Source organism: Rhopalosiphum padi, chromosome 3 (assembly GCF_020882245.1).
Source record: "Rhopalosiphum padi isolate XX-2018 chromosome 3, ASM2088224v1, whole genome shotgun sequence".
Taxonomy (NCBI): Eukaryota; Metazoa; Arthropoda; class Insecta; order Hemiptera; family Aphididae; genus Rhopalosiphum; species Rhopalosiphum padi.
The window spans coordinates 17,637,126-17,653,431 of record NC_083599.1 but is presented as its reverse complement, the minus strand read 5'-3'; the positions used below and the strand labels follow the sequence as shown (position 1 = coordinate 17,653,431).

The following is a 16,306-nucleotide window of genomic DNA, read 5'->3' as shown; positions in this document are numbered from 1 at the left end:
TTATATGATTTAATATGGTCAATGATAAGTAATAGTAATATATAATACTTCTTATAATACTCTTTTGAATGTTGGGTGTTATTTTTTTCTGTGTTAATTTATTGAATAAAAAAGGTCATGGTTTTAATTATAATTGTCTATATTATTCAAATGATTAGTCCATAAAAAATGTATTTTTTATATTTATTTATAGCTGATTGAAAATATTCTTGGAGCATTAAGCTCAATTATTATGCTTATGAGTACTGAAACATTAAATAGAGATTGTATAGTAATTTTGACAACAAATACTGAGCTTGTATAATAAATGTTTATCAATTGGTATGTCTTGATATTGGGTTTCACAGTACTTGGCAAGGTTTTATCTGCCATATCAGAAATTATGCTAGAACCACTAATAGATATAACATGAAATGGTAAATACAATCAATTGTAACATATAATTAATTATTAATCTACAATTGGTTATATTTCCAGGTTATTTTAATGTCAGATTATGATATTCCAATGGCTATTAAAAATCATTCCAAAGTTTTAGGATGTTATACTTATTAAGGTATTATTTTATCTTGTTGTTTGATAATATATAATATATATAAATATGCATTCAATCAATAACATTTTCATGTTTTAATACTATTTTCTAATAATAATTCTTAATATTTTATGTTATATTAAAATGATGATATTTATTGTTAAATAAATTAATTATACACCTTATTATGTCAATTATAATCATAAGTATAAGAACTTCTTATCATGTTAATAGTTAATATAAAAGAATATTTATACTCAAAACATGCATTTATTCTATACATATAATAAAACTAAGTCTTAAATTCTTTCTTTTTTTTTAAAACATGTTACAAACTAGATTTAAGATAATAAAAGAATAATAAACTAAACATTTTTTTTTTACATTCTTACCAAAAGTACAGAATAGTAGTTTTTACTATTAAATAATAAATACATTCACTTTAATAAAAATAATTATTACATTAAAACTATCAAAATAATATAAACAAATACTTTCATCAAAAACAATTTTATACGTCAAAAATAAAATATTTAAATATTTCAAACAATGCTCAATAATATTGATTGATTGAGCATAAGTTTTTGATTTAGGTAAACATTTTGGTGACAAAATACGTGAACTGATATTAAGAGATCTTTGATCTTATTCAGAGCAAGGAAGAATGGGTGCTTTATTAATACTATAAATGCTTCTAATCAGAGTATTAAAGTTAAATCTTCAGAAATTATTCTAATTTTATAAGATCTGCTGAAAATCAATAGCTCATTTCTGGTATTTATTAAAAATTACATAATGATAATTAAATTTAATAATAAAATAAATAATTAATTTTCAGATGAAGAACTTATTAGTAAAAACTAAAAGCTTTTATATGCTTTGCATATAAAGGACATTAAACTGAAAAAGATGATTATTTTATTGAGTTTTTGATTAAAAATATTTGTTATTATGGTCTATCAAATGTAAGTTAATTTATTTAGTATTATCATATTTCACCTTATTATTTTAAAAATGAATTGTACATAACACCTATAAAATGTATTATTAAAGTAGTCTAATATTTTTTTCCAACACGTATATTTAAATTTAAAATTGGTGTTATTATTATCTAGTATATTTGATTATAATATATTTTATTTATTAATTAATATCTTATTGAGCGTTTAATCATGATAAGAAGTCTCGTATTGTAACTAGAGTGTATTTTAATTATTCTTCAAGCGTAACAATATATTTCTATGGAAAAAGGGTGATAATACACGCTAATTCTTATTTATTTTATGATGTCTCAAATGGTTACCATAATTTTATAGACCCATCAAATTTGTGAAGTATTTAGATGTAAAAATATAAAGCTTTATATTTAGTAAATGACTCACTGATGACTCTAAAGTCGACTTTATTATTTAATTATAAAAGACTAACTGTACTCGTGCACTTCGTTGCCCGTACAAAATGCATCCGTGATAAGTTTGGTTGCCTAATGCTAACATTTAACGTGAGGATAAAAGTTATATTTAGTTTTCCAGATTTGGTGTTTAAAGGATATTTCCGACATATCAACTTTATATAAATGTCCGCCCAGCGCTGCATTTTTTCAATCGAAAACTACCCTATCTTATGACGAAGACAAAATTACACACGTTAATCATAATTCCATCAAAATTGATTGAATAGTTTCGGAATGCATTGTGAACATCATACTCTCCATACACCAAATTTATATACATAGATATATTATAGTTAGGTATTAGATTCTGAACGGAGTGATGAATGTATTGATTTTACAATGATGTGTGTTTTTTTTTTTATTTTTGTGTCTGTCATCACTTTTTGGAGTAGTAATAATACTTCGATTTTTGACTTCAGCCCCTCTTTGAAAAGGAAAATTCATCTAGTTGGTACTTTGGGGGAGGGGGGGTCAAAGGTAAAAAATGTCCAATAGTTTTCAAAAGCGTCGGGAAAAACCCTGAAAAAATAACGGAAAAACGGGAATTTTCACGCATAACCACTTTTCGACAATATCGATATTTTGATTTTGATGTAACTCAAAAACGAATGATTGTAAATACTTTAAATTTTCACCAATTGTTTATATTATAGTTATCTATTTGCGATTAAATTTTCAAAATATTTTGACCTTTATCAAAAATCGTTAGTCACAATTTTTGTTTATAAGCATTTAAAGTTCAAATATTTACGAAATATATCAAAATCGCTAAAATTTGCAAGGAATTTTGAAGTTGAAAATTCATAAAATTTTTGTGATTTATACTTAAGGTTCTAAAATCCAATACAAGGTTATCCATAAGTTTTCCTTTTAGTAATTGTAAAAAAAAATTCCAGCGTCAATACAGAAAACATTTTATGTGCGTATGAAATTTAATTTTTTACGAAATCGCGTAAAATATCGTTATATTACAATTTAAATTTAAGTAATAATAATATAATAAGACTATCGGTTGAGTAGTTTTCGAGAACATTAGCATCAAAGTTTTCAATTTTCGATTTTATATATTAAGATTTTCATTGTCGTTTTTTTACATCCGGATCCGTATTTTTCTGGTGGATTTTCCTATAATTGTATTACATAAGAACTTTCTCCTGACAATTACGAACACAACAAAAAATGAATTAGCGAAATCGGTCCAGCCGTTCACGTGTGATGCGATGAGAGGGAAAAAGGGAACCATTTATATATATAAATATATTAATTATTTTTTTAATTAAAAAAGAAAAAAGCCACAGGTTTTAAAATAACATAAAGCACTATTTATATAAAAAAAAAAATAATAATTTTACCATTGCATCATAAAAAATATTTAAGCTTATTTATTATAATTATAATATAAATATAAATCTATATTTGGCTGATACTGTGTGACTGATAACCAATCCTTTATAATATCACAAATTGTAGTCATTGCATAATTATAAATCATGTAGTATTAAGATATACATATCTGATTATTCTGATTTAAGATGTATATTATATTAAACCACGATCTTCATGACTTTATGTATAGCCATAGAACATTAGATCATGATGTATTGACTATTTATGTCACAGAAACAATAAAATAAAAAAATAAAATAAAGATATATATTATTATTCCATGTTTCGTTCATGTTTACGATGACTTTTTTTTATTTTTCCCGCTACCATTGCATCACTGCAATTCAAAGATAATACAATTTTGAGGTTAGAAAATAAAGTTTAATGTGGTGATATCAGCAGAAATCAACAATCATTGAAATTTATAAACAAAAAGAAATAACAAAAGTTATTATCGTCTTATTAGTGATTATTTATTATTATATTTGTATAGTAAGTAGCAAGTTCTATACTTATCAGATTAAATTATTAAACTTCATAACTTACAATAAATATTAATGTTACTAAAATTTTTAACAAATATACAAGATGACTCTTCAAGGAAAAACACGTTTAGCTCGTGCATGTGCTGCTCAAACAAAGTTGACATTTTTAAAGCTTGCTGGTCCACAATTGGTACAGAAGTTTATTGGTGATGGAGCAAAATTAATACGAGGTGCATTTGCTTTAGCTAAAGAAAAAGCTCCTGCAATAATATTTATTGATGAATTGGATGCTATTGGTACAAAACGTTTTAATTCTCAAAAAGCCGGTAATCGAGAAGTACAAAGAACGATGTTGGAACTCCTTGATCAAATGAATGGTTTTACTTCAACAGTTGATATAAAAGTGATTGCAGCTACTAATAGAGTAGATATTTTGGACCCAGAATTGTTGAGGTCTGGTAGATTAGATAGAAAAATTGAGTTCCCACACCCCAACCAAGAAGCTCGTGCACGTATTATGCAGATTCATTCAAGGAAAATGACCAAATTTGATGTTAACTTTGAAGAACTTTCAAGATCTACTGATGATTTTAATGGGGCACAATGCAAGGCTGTTTGTGTTAAAGCTGTAAGTTAACTATTATCACCAGTTATATTTACTATGTAATAAGATTGTATATTTAAATATTAGCCGTTAGGATAGATTGAACTGTTAGAAGTAACAAAGACAAATACCTTTCTATACTCTGTACATGTAATACAGTGATACTTCCATACAATGAAGTCGAATTAGCAACAAAAAAATTTTGTAGTATAGGGAATTTGTTAAATAGAATCAAGTATTGACTAACAATGAAGGTCATAGTTCTTAAAAATATTTCGTTAAACAAAAAATTTCGTAAAATGGAAGTTCGTTATATGGAAGTTTCACTGTAGTAACCTCATGGCTCAGCCCGTGACTGATTTAGTCAGACCACGCTCCTCCATCAAATCGATTTTTGTCGTCAGCTTTCATTTCTGACGATCAGTCAAGGTCGAAAAATTGTTGTATCATAATAATCTTAGTATAATACAAGCTTGATATAGTTCTTGATATAAAAAAAAAATTGTGCGTGTAACAAGTACGTGCGGATGAAGTGAAACTTTTTTCAATCAATTCATTTTTTTTATCGGTGTAAATAAATTACTATTACATGAACAAGCAGTTGCATTTTAATAACACATCAATATTGGGTTGACAAGGTAACAGTCTATCAACCAAACTTAAAGTTAATAGTATTAATAATAATCAATATTTTTAATAATATAGTACATTTTCCGGTATTATAGTCGTTCGCGGTCCGTGACGGCCTGACTGTAAAAAAGTTTCACTTCAAAAATGACACTTCCATGTATATTGCATTTGGCGCCTACTAAAGTACTAACTTGACACATTGCCACCGCTTGAAGTTACTGATGTATAAAATCGTATACATTAATATTTTGTATATTAATTGTTGAAATTATTTACTATGAAGTTGGACATTGAACAATTGTCTCTTTATATTACCATATTTATAATTAATTTCAAAACTTATTTTTAGATTTTATTTCTCATATTGAGATTAGTTTTGTTTATTAAAAATATATATTAACATAAGACTATATAAGAGTATAATTTAGAATTCTGATTCCATTTGAGTTTATTTTGACCACATGTCCACATTTAAAAGTCTGATGTTAAATAATTATAAGTTATGAAATGTACACACTTCTGTTAATAGTATTATTTTTACTCTAATTTAGTTGGTTATGTGTTATTAATACTTTAAAAAACTATGCCAGATTTAACCTTGGGTTTTTGGAAGACTTGTAAAATATCCATTATTAAATTAGGAAAGTTGCTTTCTGTACAACAGTTGATTGATTTACTGTTATGGATGTGTTGAATTTGAATTAAATCATTGCATAAAAAAAAAAACAAATCTGAGCATATCAGAATACTTCTTATGATATTTTAATATTTTATATTACTATTAGCAATATTGTACTAAATAAAATTATTTATTTCATGTTTTAGGGTATGATTGCTTTGAGAAGAGGTGCATCAACTGTTACTCATGAAGATTTCATGGATGCCATAATGGAAGTCCAAGCTAAAAAGAAATCCAACTTAAGCTATTATGCTTAAAAAATTAACAGAACATATTCATTTATATCTTTGTAATGGTTTTTTCATCTACAAATAAATAATTAAACTATTTCTTCATTGCTGTTTAACATTCATTTTGAAGCAGTTAAAAAAAATGAACGGTTTATTAGAATTCACATTTTTACCTAAATATATACAGTGTGTAACAGATAGAACTGACTTTTGGAATAACTTTTGTTCTAATTAACATTTTCAATTTTTTTTTTTATCATTAAGAGACCCTAGCGCTACATGTATAATTTAAATTTTTTTATATTTATTTCTTAGTACTGAAAATAAAACAAATTAAATTTGATTTAAATTTTTTTGAATAAATTTAGCCAATTTGTGAATCTGATTATAAGAACAATTTTGTTGGTAAAACAATTTTTATATGGCAAGCAGTTTATTTTTTAAAACTTTTTGATTAAATTAATTTTGAAAGTAATAACTTTTTTAAAAATATGAGTTTTGAGAATTTGTTGACATGAGTATATTTCTTAATTATTTACTCGTCATAAATACTAACAATTTTTATCATACGTTTAAGTACCATAATTTATTTTTATTTTTTTGAATCAAGTCTATCTGTTACACTTTGTATAATGAAACTTATGAATAGTATCAACTTCCATACTGTACATACGTTTTTAAAACTGATCTTTTAAAAACACAAAGAAAATAGTGAAGGGTTGTTAGTAAGAGTCATTGGTCAAATTATAATTCTACATTTATTAAAGTTTATTACAGAGTGCCAACATTTATTACATGTTTCGATTTAATATTAACCTCAATAAATACTAAACTCATAATCAAAACAACGAGACTTCTTTTTAAATATGTTGGTTGTTTCCCAATAAAGTTATTTAATTGGAAAAAAACTAATATTTTGAAATACTTTAAGATATTAGAAAACATTATTTGTTTAAATAATTTAAAAATATTTGTTTAATTTGGTTAAACAAATTTGGTCGATCAAATTTTTATTTATAAATAATAATTTTATTCTACCTATATGTATTATTTAAAGTGCACGGTGTACCTATATTAAGTATTACATTTTTTTTTCTATAATTTTTATTAATACATTTTCATATTCCCCCCCCCCAATAAATAATCCTGAGAACGCCTCTGTTGATGACTTATATTTAAAAGATATTTAAGGATTAAAAATCATTTAAATACAACTATTATATATATTATACTAATAAGCCAATAAATTTATAAAATTACATAAACTTAAATGTTCTAAATTTACTGATAAGTAATAATGTTTAAACTTTTGTGCTGTCGTATATTGGAGCATTACTCAGTTAGTACACGATACACTCATATTTCGTTCGGTTCTTGAGAATAATAAATACCTAGTGAATTTCATAAGAAGTTACAATTTTAATTTTTGCTAATTTAGCAAAAGAATAAATATACAAAATTAATTTGTTTATGACTCAAATGTAAGTTTTCTTATAAGTTATTACTATAGTCTATAATAATATAAAAGTATTACAAATACATATTAAAAATTTTTATTTATAAATATTTTAAATTTTTTTTAGAAGACAACAATGGTAAGGTATATCAGTATAATTCCCAAAATGTGTGTTATAACCCTTTGTTAGTCACCTTAATGATTAGAACAATCTTAGTCACCCGGGGTAATATAATACCCCATATATTAATTTAATTTTTTTAATTAATTATTTCATAGAATTTATTTTTATTTTTTGCTAAATTTATTTTGAATATATGTATAATTGATATTTTAATAGTTGATTGCTATTTTTTTAAATATTGCACAGTTAATATACATTTTATTGTATATTACTTAAAATATTAACCATTGTTAATAACTTTTTTATTTTGTTATTTTATTTGTAATGTTATATTAATAAAGTGATCTAGTCTTTAAATTTTTATTCTTGGTAACTCACTCAACATATTTTGATTATTATTTATGAATTTATATTGAATAGGAACCCTAATATGGGGTAAAATATTTCCAGAATACAATTTGAACGAATGTTTATTATTTCATACTGCACTGATAATGATAAAAATCACACTATCATACTAATAATCTTATCATTAATGATATCACAGCTGTGAAGGTACATATGTTTTTACCTCCAAACAAATAAACGTTTTTAATATACCTGGGGTATTAAAATACCCCGTGGTGACTAATGAAGGGTTTTAAAGCACTGAATACAAAAGTCTAATTTAAAAATTCTCAAAAATCATTATTTTGAAAGTTCTTTCTTTTCAGTTTACGATTTTACGCATTTACGCATGCAAGCGCGAAACACTGTATACTTTGCTCTCTTACGTTTTCGTATTAATATTAATGATTATTAATACATATTTTAGTTTTTACTCTGTGGCCTACATGAGGTAGTTTTGCATAGCAAGTCGAGAGATATTTTAGATTTGCGGAGCGGAGCGACGGCGATGAGGAGCGCAGCGACGAGTGCCGATACACGTGTATAGTAAGGGATATTACAGTGGCGTAACCAGGATTTTTTTCCCGGGGAGGGTTGATCAACTTTTATAAAATACAATTTAAGATTTTTGTAGTGATTATTTTCATAGACCATTAAAAATTAAAATAATTTTTAAATTTTCTTGATATTTCGGGGGGGGGGAGGGGGCTGCAGCTCCCTTAGCCCTTCCACTAGCTACGCCACTGGGATATTTGTTTTATTATTATGAAGGATTTATTCACGAAAATAAAACATTATAATTTATCAGTTTTATTGCCTTTTGAAAGTCGTTAAATATAATCTAAATTTTTCATCAAAAGTACTTTAGATAATAATATTATAAAAAGATAAAATAACATAATTAATAAGAGCCAAGAAGCGATAATCCAATACGAAAACGTAGGAAAGCAAAATATACAGCGTTTCGCGCATGCATGCGTAAATGCGTAAAATTGTAAACTTTGGAAAGATATAACTTCCAAAATAAATCTAAATTTGCGAGAATTTTTGAATTAGACTATTGTATTCAATGGTTTCAAGCATACATTTTGGGGGAAAAAAATCAAAAAAAAATATGTGGAAACTAAACTGCATATGTTCCATAAAGCTTAGCTGTCAATTATAATTTAAGTAATTTATGAGTAAATTTGTCGTGAACCGTTCACTATACGACCGTCGACTGTGCCGCCGCCGTGTCCTTAATTGTCCCTAATCAGTAATCATTACTTCATTAATTTATATGTAATAAAAAACCAAAAATATGTACATATATACGTAATTAAAATGGTCAAAATATGTAGTATAAAATAAAAAATTTTAAATTATGTTACAATTGATGCTACACTTAGTTATTTTCAGCGGTAAAAACTTGTCTACGGAAAACAAACAAAACGACGTCAAAAAGTGGTTTTTTAATAAAAGTAACAATCATGAAAATTATAGAGAACATTATTTAGGAGGAAACCTCATTGATTTTTTTGGAAATTATAAGCATTAAAAAAAGTCAGTTATATAAAAAATGTAAAAAAAAAAAAAGGTTTTTGTGCCTTTAATTAATTATTTGTTCCCTTTGCCGTTTCCAGCGTTGGCTTTGTGTTGTATCGGCAGTGGTACCAATCCATGCATTATGCATTACACACTATTCATCGAATTGTGAACCAGACTACCATAATATCCAATATTTCCGTTTGGTTGTTTGCCTGAACTCGATAGTTTGATACTACCCTTGTCCCTTACATTCATATACGTATTGTATTCCTCTTATCTGTCGTTCAGCGTCAGTGTTTAACGTCTGTGTTCATGCTACTGTCTGCTTTTTTAACGGCAAATTTACTACTGAGTCAGTACCGACATTTCATTGTTGCCGTCAACGTTTTTTTTCTTTCTTTTTTATTGAACATTATCCAATAATAACGATGAATTCTTTGGTAAGTAATTACAAATATTTGCGGTAAAAAAGCACGTGTTTTGCCGTTATTCGTAATGCTGTCGGATAACAAGACCTGCTTGTTGTGTTAGTTGTTTACACCGTATACGACATGTGTCCATGCCCTCCACATGCCAACGGCGGATTTTTTTGTTACCCTCTGCTTCATCAATCGTGATTCTCGCCGTATTTTCCGTCTTAATTTTAGTATTTCATGGCGTTGGATTCTACCCGGCTTGTCAACATGTTCTATTTCATTCTTGTAAACGCTTGTTTATTTCATATATGTAGTATATAGTATAAAAAAATTATGATTAACTGGTACCATGGCGTCTTGTCTTATTGAAAGTCATTATGTTTATAGCCCTAAAAGTGGTGATAGTCATCTATAGACCTGAAATGTACAACCATCATCGACCTACCTGTATACAGTTGAAAATTATTATCATTTACATTGATTATATTTAGCACGATAAGTCAACTAGCTTTTGACGACAAGTAGATTTTATTAGTTCGTAATCATCTGATCCATACAAATTAATTTATTATATATTGTGCGCAATACAGTATCATGACATTATGGTTTATATCGTTTAACATTCATAAAATCTATATGCAAAATTAGAATGTTCGATTATGAATTATTTTGATACAAAATGTAATTTTGTTAATTTTTAAACCCCAATTAATAATTAAAAATGTTTATTGTATTTAGGTATCTTCTGACCGTATTCACCTGAATGTTCTTAGCCAAGATAATACAGTCATACAATTCAAAATTAGAAAAATTACTCAATTAAGAAAATTGATGAATGCGTACTGTGAAAAAATTGTAAGTATAAATATTATTAATAAGTATTTTATTCCAATTGTAACACTTATAGTTCCACTGACTAAATTTAAGATTAAATTACCTCAAAATATTTTAATTTAAAAACTATTTGTGTATGGGATATATTTTATCAAGAATTCACTTAGAAATTGATTACATTGTGCAAATTTATTCACCGATTGTCAGCAAACAAAGTCATAAGCAGTGTAGGTCGTAGGGCATTATTCAAATAGAGTATTATTTAGATAATATTTTATTTGAAACATTTTCAATTATGATTATTCAAATAAAAAAAATATTTGACTAATTTTCAAACATAGTTATTCAAATAATATTCAGTTATTTTAACTTAGTTAACATATGGTTGGTATTTTGGTAATTTATACATTTATGTATTAAATAAATTGATGATGAATTTTTATATTTAAAAACATTTTGTAATTGTGATTTTAAATGTTAATATGTATATGGCTAGTATTATCTAAGTTTATGTGCTGGTTTGTTTACATTAATAATTTAAATATTTTTAATATATTCAAAATTGAACATTTCAGGGTCTTTCTTACAAGTCGGTAAGATTTCGATTTGATGGACAATCGGTTAACGAGTATGATACGCCAATTTCATTAAATCTTGAAGAAGGGGATACAATCGAAGTTTACCAACAGCAGACTGGTGGTTGCCATTTTTTTATGTGTAAAATGCTGTTATAATAGTATTGTGAATATTGAAATTAAATATGGTTCTTTAAAGGAGTTCTATAGTTTTATATTTAGATTTAAGAAAATAAATTAAATACGAATCTCATACTGTAAGAATGTTTTTATTAACTTTATTTTTGTAAATTGTGAACTTATGGGCTTACGCACGAAACTGTTCAACGAGAACCTTATATTTTTCAAAAAATAAACAATATTACTATTAATATTAGTTAAAATATAGTAAATTATTATAATTAATATATATTATTATTATTATATTAATTAATATATTTAAATCATACGTTTTCCAGCATATACATGAGAACTTAACGATACATAGTTTTTATTTCTGTGTAAACGATATCACGAAAACGAATATAAAATCGATTAAAATTAAATAATATTTATTGTCAATATAATTATTTCCATATCGGGTTATTTATGATTATGAACTATTATGCATAGCTGAGTTAGTAGATGGTGAAGTATACCTACTGTCGTTGTACGTCGGGTAAATAGGATGAACACCAAATATCGAGTTAGATACTTCAATATTTTATGAATGCAGCACTTGTCAGATGTAACTACTAATTAACCATATTTTTAGAAAAAAAACATGGTTTCATACTTTAAGTAATACAGTTTATTAAAGTTAAGACTTCGATTTTTGATATTGTATTTCAACTGTGCAATATTTCAATAAACCGTATTACTTGAAGTCAAGTCTTCTTAACAAAATATATTTTAGGTATAGATACCAATTAAATTTAGCACAATATACCTACTGATAATTATTAGTTTAAATTATAATTTAAATGGATTTTAAAAATAAAATAAAAATGTCTCAAATGTTTTAGTTTTCATAAAAAAAAATGTATTGTAACTATAGGTTGTTTTATTTAAGATGTCAATTTAAATTTTTTAGAACATTTAGAGTTTCTGATGAGGATTATTACTATTAAAAAAAATATATATTAAATGTATAGAAAGATTTAAATAACCATAGTGAAATTATAACAAAATAATATTTTATACTTTGGTATTTTTAGTTATGGTACTTCTGATATATTATTTATTGACTGTTCATCTGTTCCAAAATGTGATAGGTACTTAAAGGTACTGTAATATTGCTCTAATTAATTTTTTTATAGAATCAATTGAAATTTCATTTACCATTATATCTATAATACCAAACAACAATTTTGTGTACCCATAACAATAGGTTGGTACAAAATCATAATTTATGGGTGGTTAAACATGTTTTAAGTTTAAGATTCCAAATAAGCAACATGATGTATAATGTTATTAATTATTCTACAACATGTACTATGTAACATACTAACATTTATATTGCTTTTAGAAAAGTGTTAATCTCTATTTTGAATTTATATGATTGATAAAGATTTACTATTTTTATGAAAAACTAAAAACAAATCTTGCAGAAAACACAATTTATAGAAATAAAAGTAATAAGTAGTCGATATTGTCCAATACATTTGGTTCTCTATGTATGGGTCTATTCAATGAACACATTTTATACCTAAATGTGTAAAATGCTGTTATAATAGTATTGTGAATATTGAAATTCAATATGGTTCTTTAAAGGAGTTCTATAGTTTTACATTTAGATTTAAGAAAATAAATTAAATACGAATCTCATACTGTAAGAATGTTTTTATTAACTTTATTATTGTAAATTGTGAACTTATGGGTTTACGCACGAAACTGTTCAACGAGGCCCTTATATTTTTCAAAAAATAAACAATAATACTATTAATATTAGTTAAAATATAGTAAATTATTATAACTAATATAGTTGGTTATTTACTAGTTAATGCGTATTGGGGGTAATACTGTGGATGCCGCTTATAAGACACTTTGGGACCAGCACAAAGTGAGTCTTATAACTGAATGAATCTTATAGACGAAGTGGGGAAAAAAAATTGAATTACATATTTATGAATTTTATTTTACTATATATGTTGCTTTAATTTTAATTTACTTTAATACATATAATATTACATATCATAAAAATTATTACATAATAATAAAAAATTATAAAAGATGTATGATGTATTTATTATTTATGAAAAAAAATTGTAATTTTGGTTTGTTTTGAGTATTAATATTTCGAAAATATATTTCTCGTACTCATATTACAAGAACGATAATAAATAAAATTATAATATATAAAATTGCTATTTAAAATAATAGAAAATTGCCCACGACCTCTACACCTCCCCCACTTATTGCGTCACTGATAAACTACTATTATAGTCGTGAATCGTAATCATTTTGTCTTTTCCTATTTTTTTTATCTCGACTGGCAGCCGGTCAAACCACGATTCCGAGAGGGTGCGCAGCAATCGCGGTTATTACTATTTTGGCGGAGCGCACAAAAAGATTTGACCGGCCGGCGTCGGATATCGGACATCGGTATGGTGTTTGTTATATAATATTAATATGTCGATGTCTACGATGGTCGCGACTGGGTAGTGGCGGACGAGGTTATGCGCCGCGGAGTCGTTACTACCCGAGTCAGTCGAGGCGAACAACCAGATAGCGCCCTGAGCTCGTGCGCAGAGTCTTTGTGGCCCACCACACAAATATTAACAACAATTATTATTACTATTATTACTGGCCGATCGGTGAAACTGTTGTTGTTGTTGTTGCTGCCACTGCTCCGTTGATGTTGTTGTTGCTGCTCCGTTGATGTTGTTGCTGTGGTGTGTGCTGCAGCAAGAGTACCCCGAAATGATATTAGGTTAATAGGAGCCCATGCGGTAGAATTACATTATCGCGGTCCGGAGAGCTCGGTGCTCGGTGGCGACCCGCACGCCGCCAGAAAATTACGGCGGCGCCCGTCTACTCCGGCTAGGCTCCTGGTACCGTATACGAGTCATTATCGTCGACTGACCCCAAAAAAATCAATTGTCCGGTTGGCGTTGCATTAACTACGTTGAATATTACAAAAATATTATAATATTGAAATATTATTGTTGTAATATCAAGAAAACGATGTTGGTCGCACCACGCCAACATGGAGTTGATTTCTCCGGAGTCCGTCGATATTAGGCGCGTATCATACGCGACGTATCTTACGCGCGCGTTTTCGGTCACGTTGGTACATACGCGCCACTCCGACGATGGCGCGTTTCCCTCGCCGTATGAACTCAATCAATGTAAACCAAAGACGTGCGCGTGCGATACGCGTCCATGTGAAATGGGCCTCGGGTACCAGGGGCCCAGTCGGAGCAGACGAGCGCCGCGCACCGCCGTAATATTCTGGCGGCGCACCAGTCCCGAACTCACCGGCCGCCGCGCCCCACGGCGATGATGACATAGCAATATTAATAATATAAAATTAAATTAATAAAAAATAATATTAATAATATTGTGATATAATATAAATCCTATATTGTGAAAAATATATATATAATACTTGTTAAAGTATTTTAAATGGGATGGACCTGTTCAAGGCACGTTAACCGTCTCTATACAATACGTATAATATATATACCTATATGTATGTATAGGGTGTTTCAGAAATCGGTATGAATTTAAAACCGCGATGACTGCATAAATCAATGACCCGTCTCAGTGGGCGGACATATGCCGAGGGTTATTTTTCATACATAAAATGGGAGATGTTTTCTGAGCCGTGTGTGCAAAAAAATTTCATTTTTAATAAAAATGTGTAACTTTTATGATTAGGTTTTTTTAATTCGTACTGATTTTGATACACTCTTTATATAGGCATATAGCGTGGGTGTGGAATACATCTTTATACATCTACCTTATAATAGCATTCAATTCGACCCTAAAATGATCGTTTTTTTTTCAATTTATATATCTTTACAATCTGCGTAACAAGACCAACCTAAAATACATACAATGCGCAAACTGCAACAGAATAATAATAAACATTATACAAACTGGAATGAAATTAATACGGTATAACTCGACGTATACCTACTATATTAATATATTATTATATACATTTGTAATGGTTTTTAAAACATATTATTACTGTTAGAAATGTATGTAACCATTGAAACGTGTTAGAATAATCTAAGATCCAAAATCCGATACATATTTTCAGAAATAGTAGAACTAATCAAACGTTTTGTTCTTGCCTCTAAAGTAACGTACATTTATGTGCCCTCAATCCAATAAATAAAATTAATCATTAATTTTATACTTATATATATACATACTAATTATTAATCAATATATACCTATACATTATATAATATATTACCAATTAGTTAACCATTAGTTATATTCAACATTACGTTTAAGTTTTTTATATTGAAAAGTAGGGATGTCTTCAGTTGTGGGATACTGGGATTGGTAAGAGGAGGGGGTGGGAGGGTAAAGGAAAAATCGCTCATCGTAGTTTTTACCTTTTTTTAAATATTGTCACCCGTTGTATCTTTGAAGATAGTTGCATCTACCTTAAAGTTTAAATTCTTGGTATGTTCTCAACAAGAAAATGTAATTAATTTAATTAATTCTTTACCACGTTCACTTAAAAGTTAAAACTATTTTCATAATAAATAAAAGCATGAGCCACAACAACTATACGTACAACGTGTGTAATTATACTGAAAAATACTTATAAAACGAATAATATTTGTCCAAATTGTATTTTATCTTCATCAAATAATAACATAATAATATATATGGAGAACAGAAAAAAGTCTCGGGGAAATTATTATTGTTGGTACTTATTAATATTTAGTTATAATTAGGGCACGGATGTTGTTGCATTAACAAATTTTTTTCTACTTTTGCAATATATTGTTAAGTACGTTTTAAATGCGTGTCGTGTAAGT

The 16,306-nt window shown here is 27.3% G+C and overlaps 1 protein-coding gene and 1 long non-coding RNA gene across 2 annotated transcripts; both read left to right on the top strand.

Moving 5' to 3' along the window:
• Positions 1–198: 198 nt before the first annotated feature.
• LOC132927709 (uncharacterized) lies at positions 199–1,497 on the top strand. Its single transcript, XR_009661808.1, has 4 exons — positions 199–416; positions 478–556; positions 1,129–1,309; positions 1,374–1,497. It is a non-coding gene; the product is annotated as an uncharacterized LOC132927709 (long non-coding RNA).
• Positions 1,498–3,877: 2,380 nt separating this feature from the next.
• Positions 3,878–6,107, top strand: LOC132926843 (26S proteasome regulatory subunit 6A-A-like). Its single transcript, XM_060991251.1, has 2 exons — positions 3,878–4,487; positions 5,919–6,107. Exons 1-2 carry the CDS (start codon positions 3,963–3,965, stop codon positions 6,027–6,029), a joined length of 636 nt encoding a protein of 211 aa, XP_060847234.1. The 5' UTR covers positions 3,878–3,962; the 3' UTR covers positions 6,030–6,107.
• Positions 6,108–16,306: the final 10,199 nt, after the last annotated feature.

What these genes read in the sequence shown, in the direction of transcription:
- LOC132926843 (XM_060991251.1), top strand. Translation starts at nt 3,963, where the DNA reads ATGACTCTTCAAGGAAAAACACGTTTAGCTCGTGCATGTGCTGCTCAA. An exon ending in AGGCTGTTTGTGTTAAAGCT is followed by an intron (nt 4,488 to 5,918) that starts GTAAGTTAACTA and finishes TTCATGTTTTAG; the next exon opens with GGTATGATTGCTTTGAGAAG.